Here is a 12,925-nt window from a genome sequence, read left to right as displayed (position 1 = left end):
TTTTAGCTAAGAGTCTGTGAACAAAGTTGGTATGAAAAAAACTTCAGTTTAAAGAAAAAATCCTATTTGTCAAAAGAAACAAATTTTTTAAAAAGTCATTAGGTCTACTTATTTTCTCTCTTATGTAGAAAAATGATTTAAATAAATGCACAAACATGTAAAATTCTGTACACAAGACTGAAGGTGTTTTGTTTTTTAAACACAAACCAAGTCTGATAATATTCCGAGCCAAAACATAACCAAGTCACTTCTACTCTGGTTCTAATATTGCTTCAAAACACTGAAGCTCCATTTTAAGCAAGAAAAAGAAATGAGACAAAGTCCATGTGATTCTTTCTATGGTGAAATATATAAAGCTCAATTTTTAATCAAATCTCTTCTCTTACAGATCTTTTCACCATCTTTGCCTACTCAATAGTCAATAGGATCAGGGATGAAAAGACAAAAGACCAAACTCAATCCAGTCCATCCGGCTCTCTTTAGCATTGCTGGTAAATGGTTTGCTAAGAAACAATTGGCAATCCCACACTAGTTGCCAATATCAGTTTTAGGAAATTTTTATGGACTTAATCTCTCCCCAATCTCCATTTCTGAAGATAATTAATCAAAAGCTGGTTGTATTCAGATTCAAGTCCTAGAAAAAGATAACCAATGTCTACATCATCAGCTCTCAAACCCTAAACCCTAAATCTCTATCTCTTAGTTTTATTAAACTTTCGAATGAGAAGAAATAGAAATTAATATGAAAATCTTCCATTCCTAAAGGACCCTATGAAAACGTGGTAAAATTCTCACTCATTAAAAACTCTCATACACACAATTTATAGGTTTAATGGACCCCCTTAAACTATCAAGATTTAAAATCTTTGCTCTAGCCTAGAGAATCATGTGCTTCTCAATAACCCTATCTCCTCCTTCAGGGATGGGAGCCAACCAAACATCATATGTGAAATGTAAAGAGACCTAAAATAAAGTCTCTTTACACCTGATATTTCAAACTACCTGTGTCAAATGTCAGTTCTGCAATTTTTCAGCAATCCTCAAGGGATTTGTTTCATTTCCTTGACCAAGCAAATCAGGTCTTATCCAAAGCCCTCCTCTCTCCTTCCTTTATTTTTTAACTAAGCCTAGAAGCTTAGGGCCAAATCAATTTATAAGTGAAAGATAAATGTTTGCCCAAAAACAAAAGCCCCCAGTGAACACTCACCCTCATCACTCCTTTTCAACTCAAGATGTTCAGGACACTGTCAACTGATGTGGCTGTGGGCCCGATCAGAAAGCAAGAACAGAATAAGGACACTCCATTCAACCTTTTTGTCTGGGGCACTTCCTGGGTTTTGCTCTGGCATTTAACACCAAGACACAAGGCTCATTTTTCATTAAAGTTGCAAGACTTTCGCTTTGCCCAGTTTCAAATGGTGTAATTGATCTGCATTGTCTTCTTAAATAACCCAACTGAAGGACACTGCAGCTTTAAATATTTCAGTGCTAGCTAGCAAATAGACTCCATTGCAATATGGCTCTGAAGGTCGTGTCCTATTGTCTCTTTCCTCTGGAAAAAAAACAATTTCTAAGTCCTTCTAGGTAACAGAGGAAGCGTTACTCCTAGAATTTTCACTCTTCCACCTCAGTCCCTGATAGAGTTCTGGTAGTTATTGGAATCTCACACTCATAATTTTCCCGGCAGGGGCAATATGCTGATTGCTATTAATGATGCCAGCACCTTAGTGAGATGTAAACACATGTGTTCACATTAGTTTAATTGAGCGTGTGCAACTGTCTGAAATAGCACCACTCAAGGGCTGTTAACCTCTACAAGAGTAGGGCCAGGGTGGTTTAGGAGTGGACGGCTTTCAGGCGGCGCCCTGAGCCCAGAATTGCATAACCTGAAATGTGCAGCTACCTAAAATGACAGGAATCTCAGCCTCCTCATCGTGGAACTATGCCTGGCACCCTGCCACACACTTGCAGCTTTGCTTGTCAAAGAAGGTCAAAACAAGAGCCAAAAGCACGGTTAAGGGAAAAATAAACTAAAAGAAAAATGCCCCTTTTGCACCGTGTCAGGTGCAAAAATACGAATCCTCAAGCAGTCACAATGTTCTCCTACCCTGGTGCAGGGTACTGGAACAGCCCCAGTGAACTGGAGGCTTTGGGAGGGGGCAAGGGAGTCGGACATAGCTGCCTGTTTTAAAGAATTAAAAGAAATCAGTCGACGTTTAAAAGGCAGGGAAGGGGCAAAGAAAGCGGGGTAAAAGGAAGACTAGTGCAGGTGCACTAGAGCATTACCTGAAATGGCAACAGATTGTTACCATTATCGGTCCGGAAAGCGTTATCCTCCATCCAAGACTTGGAGGTGAGCGGGGCCGCGCGGGGGAACTTGGGTGGTGCGATCACATTGCTGGAGAAGGGCTTTTTGAGCGGGGAAATGGGGTTGAGTGGTGAAGGTACCCCGACGCCCACGCCCACTCCTACACCGACCGCCCGGCGAGGGTCCCGACCCGCCTGCAGGCCGCCCCACGGGTTGGACGGCGCGCTCCAGGCGGCGTTCACACTCTGGTGCGTATTCCAGCTGGATGAGGCGGACGAGGCGGCCGCCGCGGCCGCAGCAGCTGCTACAGCCGAGGACGAGGACGGCTTGCTGGTCATGATGGGCTGGTGGCCGTAAGCCGCAGCGGCGCTTCTCTGCGCGTACGGCGCCTGGCTGGGGCTGGCGGGCGACCTGCGCTGCTGCGGGGGCTGCGCCTGAGGGGGCTGCGCCGGCTGCGCGGGCTGCGGCGCGGGCGGCGGCGGCTGCTGGTGGTGCTGGGTCTGCGCCAGGCCGATCTGCGGGGAGAAGGTGCCTCCAAAGACTGGGTTGACGTGGTGCGGGAAGTTCTGGAAGAGCATGGTCCCGTTGACTGGGGTGATCCCCTGAAAGAAGCTGTCCTCCACCGCGTTTGTGGTGCCCGTGGACCAGGTGCTACCGAAGGACGGCGACAGCGACGCACCCGGCGCCGCGGGCTCCTGCGGTGGCGGCGGCTGCTGAGGGGGCTGGTGGAAACTCAAGCCCGGCAGGATTGGCGATTCCATCTGCATTTTGTCGGGGCCGTTGGGGGCCGGCGAGGCCGCGGCGGGGCTGAGGGCCGGCACTGCGCTGCTGTCCTCCGGCTTGGGGGTCTCTGAAGAGAGGGGCGTGGACGGGGCTTCGGCTGCGCTGGGCTCGGGCTGGGGCTGCTGGGGCGGCTGCTGCTGCTGCTGCTGCTGCTGCTGCTGTTGCTGCTGCTGCCGCTGCTGCTGGGGCTGGGGCTGGGTTTTGCTTTTGTCCATCAGTAAATCATCCTGCATGGTTTGCGCAGCTGAAACGGAAAAAAAGAGAGATGCGTTATTGTCAATGTGATCGTTAATGCCCCTTGCTGAAGCGGGCGGGTGTTTTACTTGCGAAAATCCAGTGCCACCGCTACTAGCCAATTGCAATGCAAATCCATAATCTCCCATTTAGAAGAACAGGTCGGGCTGTGGTGGGGGGGCTCACGCAAGGTCTCTAAAAATACTGTTAGAGCGTCTTCACCCTTTCTGATGTCTTGGCTCCTTTTCTGTATTAGTGAGAGATGTGCTTATAAGACAGAAAGACAGCAATTTCGCCACGTCTCTTTTCCCTTCACCGGAACTCAGAGCGTTCACCCTGCAATGAGAAACTGATTCTGGTTCCTGTTTTTTCCCAAGCACCACCCTCCCCTATTTATTTGCATACGTCAATAAATACTGCTGCGTCCTTCAGCAAGGTTAAAAAGACACAGCACACGACCCTTTCTTCCCCTTCCCTATTCGGGCACTTTAAAAGAAACAGCAGTCTTATCCCTCTTGATTAGCAAACTGCCTTCTAGCGTTGATAATTGTTTCATTTAGCAGCAGCAACCACGAGGGAGAAAATCCTTGGCATTTGTTAGGAGGAGGACTCAGCTGCACAATCATTCTCTGGCCTCCCAGTAGCTGCAGCTACTCCATTTTGTTAGGAGACAGAGGGGAAAAAAAACACAACACCGTTTTTAAAGAGGTAAAAAATCTACTGAAATGTTTGGAAATGCCTGCTTCTTGTTACTCTAAGGTTTACTGTTTTTCTGCTTATTCTCTAATTTTCTTGTCTCCAGTTCTGCTGCACAAGAAATTTTTGGCATCTCGGTGGTTCAGGTCTCAGCAGGAGCCCCAGAATTTCTGCAGAGTGTAGAAATGTTCTGTTTGGATTTGAGGTTTAAGGTGTGGGGAGGGGGAAAGCAGTCTGACAGACACTGAGTGTGAGATGGGGTGGGGCTTTTTAAAAATCCCTCTGAGATTTAAGAAGAAAGTCAAGATAATTCTGGGGTTGCCAGATTTTCATTTTGAATCCTCCTGCTGCTGCCTTGGTCACAAGACTTTGGCAAATTTAGAATCCACTCTCTTATCACTAGTATTAGCAGTGAAAGATTATGGTTTGAAGACCCTGAATTACCAAATGCTAGCAAAAGGGTTAAAAATAGCATAGTACAAAGTCCCAAATTCTCATACATTGTAATTATAGTGCATTGTCATTACTGCTTCATTTAGCCATATAAGGAGTGTATGGTATTTTCCATTTCTCATAGGACTATATTCACCTCTACCATACTGCCTGTTTTCTCATTCAAAGATGAAAATAGAATCACTCAAAACTAGATTTCCATACACATAGTTATCACCGAGTTAATTTGTTCCTTAGAACATCTTAATTGTTTTAAATATATTAATATCACAGTGCTGAGACCCTGAAAACAAATATCTTAAAATGTTAAAGGGGCATATGATAAAACATTATTTTTAGATGATGATTCAGTATAATTGCAACAAAGTTATTAATATATTTAATGCAGTTACTTAATTAACTCAGATACTTGGAGAAGCATCGTTCTCAGAGCATTCAAATACATACTGAAGCTCTGCCTTTGGACATCCTCATGATAATAACTGTTGTAAAATAAATGTTTTGGAAAATGGAGATGCTACCGATCTTAACTGTTATGCAAAATATGTTAGACTGAGAAATGGGATTTAAAGTAGTTCTATTTTATTAAAGACTATCTTAAAAATGGTTCACGTTTCATTTTAAAGTTTCATACACAGAGAAAATAGGAGGCTCAAGGAAATGCTTCATAGCCACCTTACTCTTTTCTACTCCCCTATCTGCTATCTCCCCCACCAAAAAAAACCCAACCCAATATGATACATATCACAAATTGCCAGTTACTACCAATAAAACCTATTTAAGATTGATTTTATGTTCCTCAGTTCCTTTGGTCTAAAACAATGGCTTTGATCAGTATTGAAAAATATGACACAAAGAGGCAAGCGAAGCTTTGATTCACAACACTAAGTTATATTGCTGTTAAAGGAAATGGTCATAGAAAGAAACATTTTCATACTTGGTTTAAGCAGTGCTGCAGTAAACCATTATAATCTGAGATTTGAGATGCTTCCAGTGGGCTAGAATTGTCTTTACAATAGCCATATCATCATGGCTGAAATATGCATTTGATTATAATTTCAAGATCACTCACTCAGCTTTTCTGATGCTTTTTGTTAATGCCTTCAGTTTAAACTACATGCTCTTGGTGGAAAAAATAATGTTGTACTATAGCAAAAAAAAAAAAAAAAAAAAAAGCCAAAAAGTAAGCTGGACTCAGAATATTTTATAAAGGCTATAATTAATATTATATATTTGTTGAATTTTTAAATTTTATCATACCATGAACACTCATTTTTCTTCTCAACTCTCTTAAGGATATAAATTTTACTTTCTGCATAAATTCACTCTGTCAAGGTCAAGACCCATCTTTAATAAATAAGACCCTTTAAACAAAAGGTAAGCAACAGATTCAGATAACATTTCAAAGTTAATATGCAAAGTCTTTTAGTGACTGCTTATATATTGTTTGTTTCATTGGTTCAGGGTTTTTTTTTTCTCTCCCTTTTTCTTTTTTCTTATTTACAGCAAAGTCCGAGAAATAGATACCTCCTTCCCCTCCCCCCACCACACACACAATAGATCTTCTTTTACATGCAATCGCCCAATCTCAAGTAACAAATTCTTAGTAGCAGTTACCTTTGAGTGTCCAGTTTTTAAGGATCGATAAAATTAAAAAGTGTATAGTATTTATTTTCTTCTTTCGGGTTGATTATGTGACCGCTCGGCAAAAGCACTTTGACAACTGTAAGAAGAGAGGGCATGCGCACACCGGGAACTGTGGGGGCTGAAGTCCTTCACAAGGTACTCTGCCTGACTTAAGCACGTTCGGCCAGAAAACGAGGAAGCCTCTCAAACACTGATCCCAAGGGGAAGAGATTGTACCCGGATTACATTGTATCTTCCTAACTAATCTAAATCACGAGTGGTTGAAATGAGAAAGGGGAAAATTAAAATGGTTTGTCAACTTGATTTAGGAAGCCAGGTTAAAAGAGAAACTAGATTGTATGGCTCAAAATACACAAACCCAGCAGAGCTACCTTAAATGGTATTAGAATGGCAATGACTGCGTAGCCAGCAATAGGAACCACACCAGAGCAAAAGAGACTGGGGTGGGGAGGGGTAAAAAAAAGGAGGGGAACTACCAGGGAAGAATACTTAAAATCTGACCATATGTAACATTTTTAATATTTGTTAGAATGATAGAATGAAAAATATCTTAATATTAAATGTGATATTAACCTTGGAGGTCAGATAAAAATAGGTTTAGTCATAAATTTTTGACATCCACCAAGATTTCTTTGTATTTGAGTTTTCAACGAAGGTATGAATTACTTATTTTAATATTTTATCTGATATGCTCTGCATCAATTCACCTCCTTATTTTACTTGTCAAAATAAAAGTTTACCTTGCATTATTCATACAATGATCAATCAAATAAAATTAAACTCTTTTAAGCTAAAATATTTGGTGAAATATTAAAAAACTGCATAGGACAGTGACTTCTTTATTCAAGACAGAAAGTAGATACAGTTTCTATTTTCTAAAAAATATTTTAGTGTACATTTTTCCTATTTTAACATCATGACTCCAAGGCTAGAATCTCAGAACATATTAACATCAACCATTATTATCTATAGCTTCTGAAAGCAATAGTTCAACTACCAGTTTGCTCACGCAGACAAAAGTTACTATTTCTTGTGGGATTTGGCACAATGCCATTCACCCAAGGGGTTCAAAGTAAATGTCAGCTGATAACTATGCTGATTGAACTTGGAACTAAAAATGTTAAGCTTCATTTAAAATTGTCTTAATTTTCTATTTACCTTATTCACCAATTAGAACTAAAGTATTACTAGAGACTACCAATTTGCAGCAGTTAGTAGTCTTTGTTTCTAGTTATTTCTAAGGAAAAAAAACTAACAATTTAAGAGGAAAAAATCATTTTGAATCAATCTGCCAAAATCTCTTTTCAAAAGAACTAAATAGTCTTCTTATTCCTACTATGAACTTATCTTATATTCCCTATTTTTTTTCTTCTTCTACCCTCCTAAAAAAGTTTCACTTCTGCGAAGGTGCTATACTTACCATTTACATTCTATGAGGATCAACTCAAGGTTAATCTTATTCCTGAAGACTTCCTAACCTACCAAACTTCTGCTACATTTTCAAGTATTGGAGTTAAAAAAAAAAAATTCCCTCATAAAATCCCTACAAAGACTTGATTTTAAAAAAATTACTTGAAAATAATGTCAAGACTTTATCAGTAAAGTAGAAATTTTTAAGTAACTCAGGTGTGCTTGCAAATGGTTTACTTGGGCATTTACTAATTCATTTGACCCCAAATGCTGGTCTACTAATAATTCGCACAATGAAGAAAAATACATTTGGCTCCTGACTCTTGATAAATGACAATAAAAAATTAGCACTGCCCATACTTAATGTAATCTTATTGTATTTGAAATGAACTAATTTCTACTCTTCTGTCCCTAAAATGGGCACTCAAATCTAAAAAGAAAATGACTCAAACATAAATACCAAGTTGCAAACAAATACCAAGCAAACAATCAATTATAGGAGGACCCCCAAAAAGGACAAAGATCTTCTCTACTAAAATCCTGTTTTGTATTTAACCAGAAAGGAAGCACTTTCTAAGATTCTGTCTTCAGGTCACATAGCTTAATTTAATCATATACTCCTTTTGAATAGTCATGAAAGGCTATAAAAATAGAGACTGCAGAGTTAATTCACTGAAATATACATGGGTCAAATATATCTTTCTAGGCTTCCTTCCTTTCCTTCCCTATCTACATCTCTGGCACAATTCTTCTAAGTCCTGGGTAGTTGGTGGTTGTTCCATATATCCTTGCTGAATGAATGAATGAATGGATGAGTGAATAAATGAATGAATGGATGGAATATAGTTTTTGATTATCTAAAACAGCCAAGATTTGAGTAAGTATTAAATTATTCTCCATTTAGAAGAGCAATTCCTTTTTCATTAGCTGCAAGAATGAATACGAAGGGGTAGGGTATAAAATAGAAAATCATCTTGGCCCTTATGATGTTCAACAATATGCAGATCATTTGATTATCATCATGAAATAACATTCACTAAGCACTAATTAAACAGGGAACTTTGTTCCCATCTAAGAGTTTACAGTCTAATAAAGACACACACTCCACCCCTCTGCATCATTAAGTTCACAATAGCCACTCAAAGCCAAGTCCAATAGATGTTTTGTCAGTCTTTACCTTACTTGACCTTGCAGAAACATTGACATAATTGACCATACTTTCTGGACATACCTTCTTCCCTTGGCTTCCTTCATGCTGTCCTTTCTCTGTTTTCTTATATTTAGAGTTACATGTGTGCACATTCTCTGTCTCTGTTCTCTTTGCTAAGTGACTTTAAACATTGAGTTCCTCAATAGGGCTATATCCTAGGCCCTCTTCTCATCTCACTCTATGTGAGTGGCTTTCCCAACTATAAGGAAAGGACCAGGCCCATCTTACTGACAACTATATTCCCAATATCTATCACTGTGCCTAGCACATAATAAATAGGTATTTAATAAATATTTTTTAAATTAAAATTACATTTATATGCAAAGGGTCAAGAATGCCAAGGCAATCTAGGTGACAAAAAATAAATAAACCTTCAGGACTTCCACTACCAGATATCAAGACCTATTATAAAGCTATAGTAATTAAACTGTAGTTATTGGCACAAGGATAAGAAAATAGACAAATGAAACAAAAAATCTAGAAACAGATCTACAAATGTATGATCCCCAGATATATGAAAAGAGTAGCACTGCAGTAGTGAAAGGATGGTCTTTTCAATAAAAGATATTGCAGTCAACTGAATATCCATATGGCAAAAAAGAGACCTTTACCCTTGCCGCACCATACAGAGAAATCAATTCCAGATGAATTGTAGGTCTAAATGTAAAAGGTAAACAATAATGCCTTTAAATGAACATAGAAGAGTATTTTCATGACATTAGAGTAGGCAATGGTTTCTTCAACAGGTCACAAAAGTGATAACAATAAAGGAAAATTTTAATAAATTAATTAAGAACATGTTTACCAAAAGCCAGAATTAGGGTGAAAATTCATAAAATAGGAGAAATATGTGCTATATATTTTTTCAACAAAAGATTAATAATCAGAATATACAAAGGACCCTTACAAATTAAAAACTGTAGATATTCCAAAGAAAAATGGACAACAGATTTCGACAAAAGATATCCAAAGGGCCAAAAAGCATATGAAAAGATACTTAATCTAACTAATTATCAAAGAAATACAAAACAAAACCAGAATGGCTAAAATTGGAAAAGGCAGACAATACCACACATTAGCAAGGATGTGGGGACAACTCATTCTCAAACACTGCTGGTGGAAGTATAATTTAGTATAACTGTATAACCACATTGCAAAACTATTTAGCAAGATCTGTTAAAGCAAACATTCACACACCTTATGCCCAGTAACTGTGCATCTAGATCAGTGCCCAACAGGTGTGTTTTGGTGGACAATCTGGAGAGTACCTGGGTTTTTTATGTTTCTTGCTTCTTTGTCCATTAGTTTTGAGTTCATTCTTCAACTATTGTATGAAAGGCCTCCTAGCCACAAAGTAGCAATTCCAAAACTTCATCTACTTTTTCACTGACTTTGTCTCTGACTTATGAGAGAAAATTGAGGCTATTTGGCAATAATGTCCCCAATTTCTGAGCTGCCTACGACCAAGCTCCCCTTACCAACTTATCTGTATTTTCATCCATACTTCCTTTCCTCCTGTCTCAGGAGAAGCTGAGTCCCCATACAGGTCCACAATTAATCCCTCCATCTGTAGTCTAAAACTCATTCCTTCTAGTTTCCTTGAGGCGTAGTCCATTAATTATTCTCAATTTACTCCTTCCCATTCCAGACAGGCTATTTGAAAGAAACTTCTAAATCCTAGCTCTACTTTCTCATTTCCAGTTGACACCCAAACTTATGCATCTGGCTTCTGCCTCTACCAACCTACTAAAATTGCTCCTGCTAATGACCAACTGACACTTTTAAATTCTTAATTTATTTTATTTGCCATTCATCCTTCATAAAACACTTGTAGCAAGCATATTTCTAAGACAGTCCTCCAAGATTCCAGGCTAGAAGGAAAATAGGAACCTTCATCCTATAACTGCAATTCTGAAACAATAAGAATGAGCTTGAAAGTGGGTTTGACACCCTGAACAGAGAACCCAGCCATGCTGTACCAGACTTCTTACCTACAGAACTGTTTAAGTTAATAAATGAGTGTTGTTTTAAGCCATTAAGCCGGTGGCAATTTGTTATCTTGCGGTAAAAAACCAACACAACATTATTCCATTTTCTTTGAAAACATGACTTTCCTGGTTCTCCACTTCTGATGTTTCTTCTTGGTCTCCTGGTCACTAAATACAGCTTCCCTCAGGGTGCTCCTAATTCTACACTCTCTGTGGGCAGTGTTATGTTCATGAGTTGAGAAATTAAGTTCACCGCTATCTAGGTTTCCAGGTCAAACATTTTTCCTAAGTTCCAAAACACTGTTTAATAACTTCTCTATCTGAGGATCCCACAGCACCATTCCTCCCACAGATGTGCTTCTGCCTTTATTCCTGGTTTACTTATCTTTATTCTATTTAGTGGCACCCCATCTATCTAGTCACTCAAGTTAGTAATCTCAACATGATTTTGTCCTTTCCCTTCTCCCTCATTGAGGGACAACAAGTCCAATTGATCACTAAAACTTATTAATTCTACCCCCTAAATTTCTGCTTGATATCCTCTCCTCTTCATTCGCAGCCAGTATAATACTTCACCTAAATAATGGCAGTAATATCCTAATGTCTTTTATTTAGTACCTTTCCCAATGTGGCCTACATACTAAAGCCTGAGTAATCATTCAAACACAGTTTTACCATGTTATGCCCCTTCCTAAAGCTCTTTAATTACCTTTCCCTTGCCAAGAAGATAAAATATAAAATACAGACATAATCTTCTATTCTTCTTCCCAACTACACCAAACCATTACAAGTCCCTGGACGGACCATGCTCTTCTACCATAATGCCTCGGCACATATTCCTTCTGCCTGAAATCTCTCTCTACCTCTTGATGTCCCACTCTCCTCACCCATTAGAAACAGTTCAAATGCCACTTCTTTGAACCTTTCCCTGACTATAGAGCAGAACTGCCTATTCCCTCCCTCCTTCATGTACCTCTGTAACACACACATATCTTTATTGCAATATTCTTCATACTTTAGTGTAATTCTGTGTTTACACATTTATCTTTCCTAAAGTAACTCCAGCATCAGGACTATAATCATTTTTGTAACTCATGCACTTTGCCTGAAACATAGAGATAAAAGTTTGTTGAATAAAAGTTTGTTGACCAGATCAAAAAACAAAGTATATTTTACCTCAATTTATAGAGGCTGAGAGCATTTCTTTAACATCAGATGAAAAGAAATTCTCTTGCCTTAAGAGTATTTCAAAAACATTATGTTTAATGACACTATTTTAATGTTTAATGAAGATATTCCATACTAAAATTTGGTGTAATTAATTTACCCTTTCTCATGTTGTAGGACATTTAATTTCTTTACAAGTTTTCACTACTTTCCAAACTGATTGTTTCCTTAACCCGTATTTCTAAAGAAAATATTACTTGGTTAAAAGGCATAAAATTAAGGCTTTTGAATGGAACAGAACTGAGAGCCCAGAAATAAACCCACATATATATGGTCAAATAATTTTCAACAAAGGAGCCAAAAACATGCAACAGAGAAAAGAAAGCCTCTTCAATAAATGGTGCTGGGAAAATTGGAAAGTTGCATGTAAAAGAATGAAACTAGACTATCTGTTGCTATACGCCAACATTAACTCAAAATGGATCAAAGACCTTAATATAAGAACTGAAACAATAAAGTACACAGAAGAAAACATAGATACTAAACTCATGGACCTTGGACTTAGAGAAGATTTTATGAATTGGACCTCAAAGGCAAGGGAAGTAAAAGCAAAAATAAATGAATGGGACTATTCCAAACTAAAAAGCTTCTGCATAGCAAAAGAAACCATCAACAAAACAAAGAGGCAATCTTCTGAATGGGAGAATATATTTGCAAACAACACCTCCAATAGGGGCTAATATTCAAAATACATAAAGAACTCATAAAACTCAACAACAAAAATAAACAACCCAATTATAAAATGGGCAGAGGACCTGAACAAATACTTCTCCCAAGAAGACATACAAATGGCCAACAGACATATGAAAAGATGCTCAACTTCATTAGCTATTAGGAAAATGCAAATCAAAACCACGGTGAGATACCACCATCAATAAGACAAGTAATAACAAATGTTGAAGACATTGTGGGGGAAAAGGAACCCTCATACACTGCTAGTGGGAATGTAAATTGGTCCAGCCACTATGG

The 12,925-nt window shown here is 38.7% G+C and overlaps 1 protein-coding gene across 6 annotated transcripts in view; it reads right to left on the bottom strand.

Annotated features, from left to right (window-relative positions):
• The window catches only part of CPEB3 (cytoplasmic polyadenylation element binding protein 3), a 165,525-nt gene that overhangs the window by 132,673 nt on the left and 19,927 nt on the right, over positions 1 to 12,925 (bottom strand). For 3 of the 6 annotated variants that reach the window (XM_039871733.1, XM_039871734.1, XM_039871731.1), the window contains exon 2: positions 2,287 to 3,335. In XM_039871733.1, the coding sequence (XP_039727667.1) occupies positions 2,287 to 3,324 (1,038 nt within the window). In that variant the 5' untranslated portion in view covers positions 3,325 to 3,335. Of the gene's footprint in view, positions 1 to 2,286; positions 3,336 to 3,547; positions 3,681 to 6,091; positions 6,832 to 12,925 lie in introns of those variants that run through there. The other 3 variants (XM_039871730.1, XM_039871735.1, XM_039871732.1) reach the window with 2 other exon arrangements.

Source organism: Pteropus medius, unplaced genomic scaffold (genome assembly GCF_902729225.1).
Source record: "Pteropus medius unplaced genomic scaffold, Ma_sr-lr_union100, whole genome shotgun sequence".
NCBI classification, from domain to species: domain Eukaryota; kingdom Metazoa; phylum Chordata; class Mammalia; order Chiroptera; family Pteropodidae; genus Pteropus; species Pteropus medius.
The sequence above is the reverse complement of the archived record's forward strand: the minus strand, read 5'-3'. Positions and strand labels throughout refer to the sequence as shown.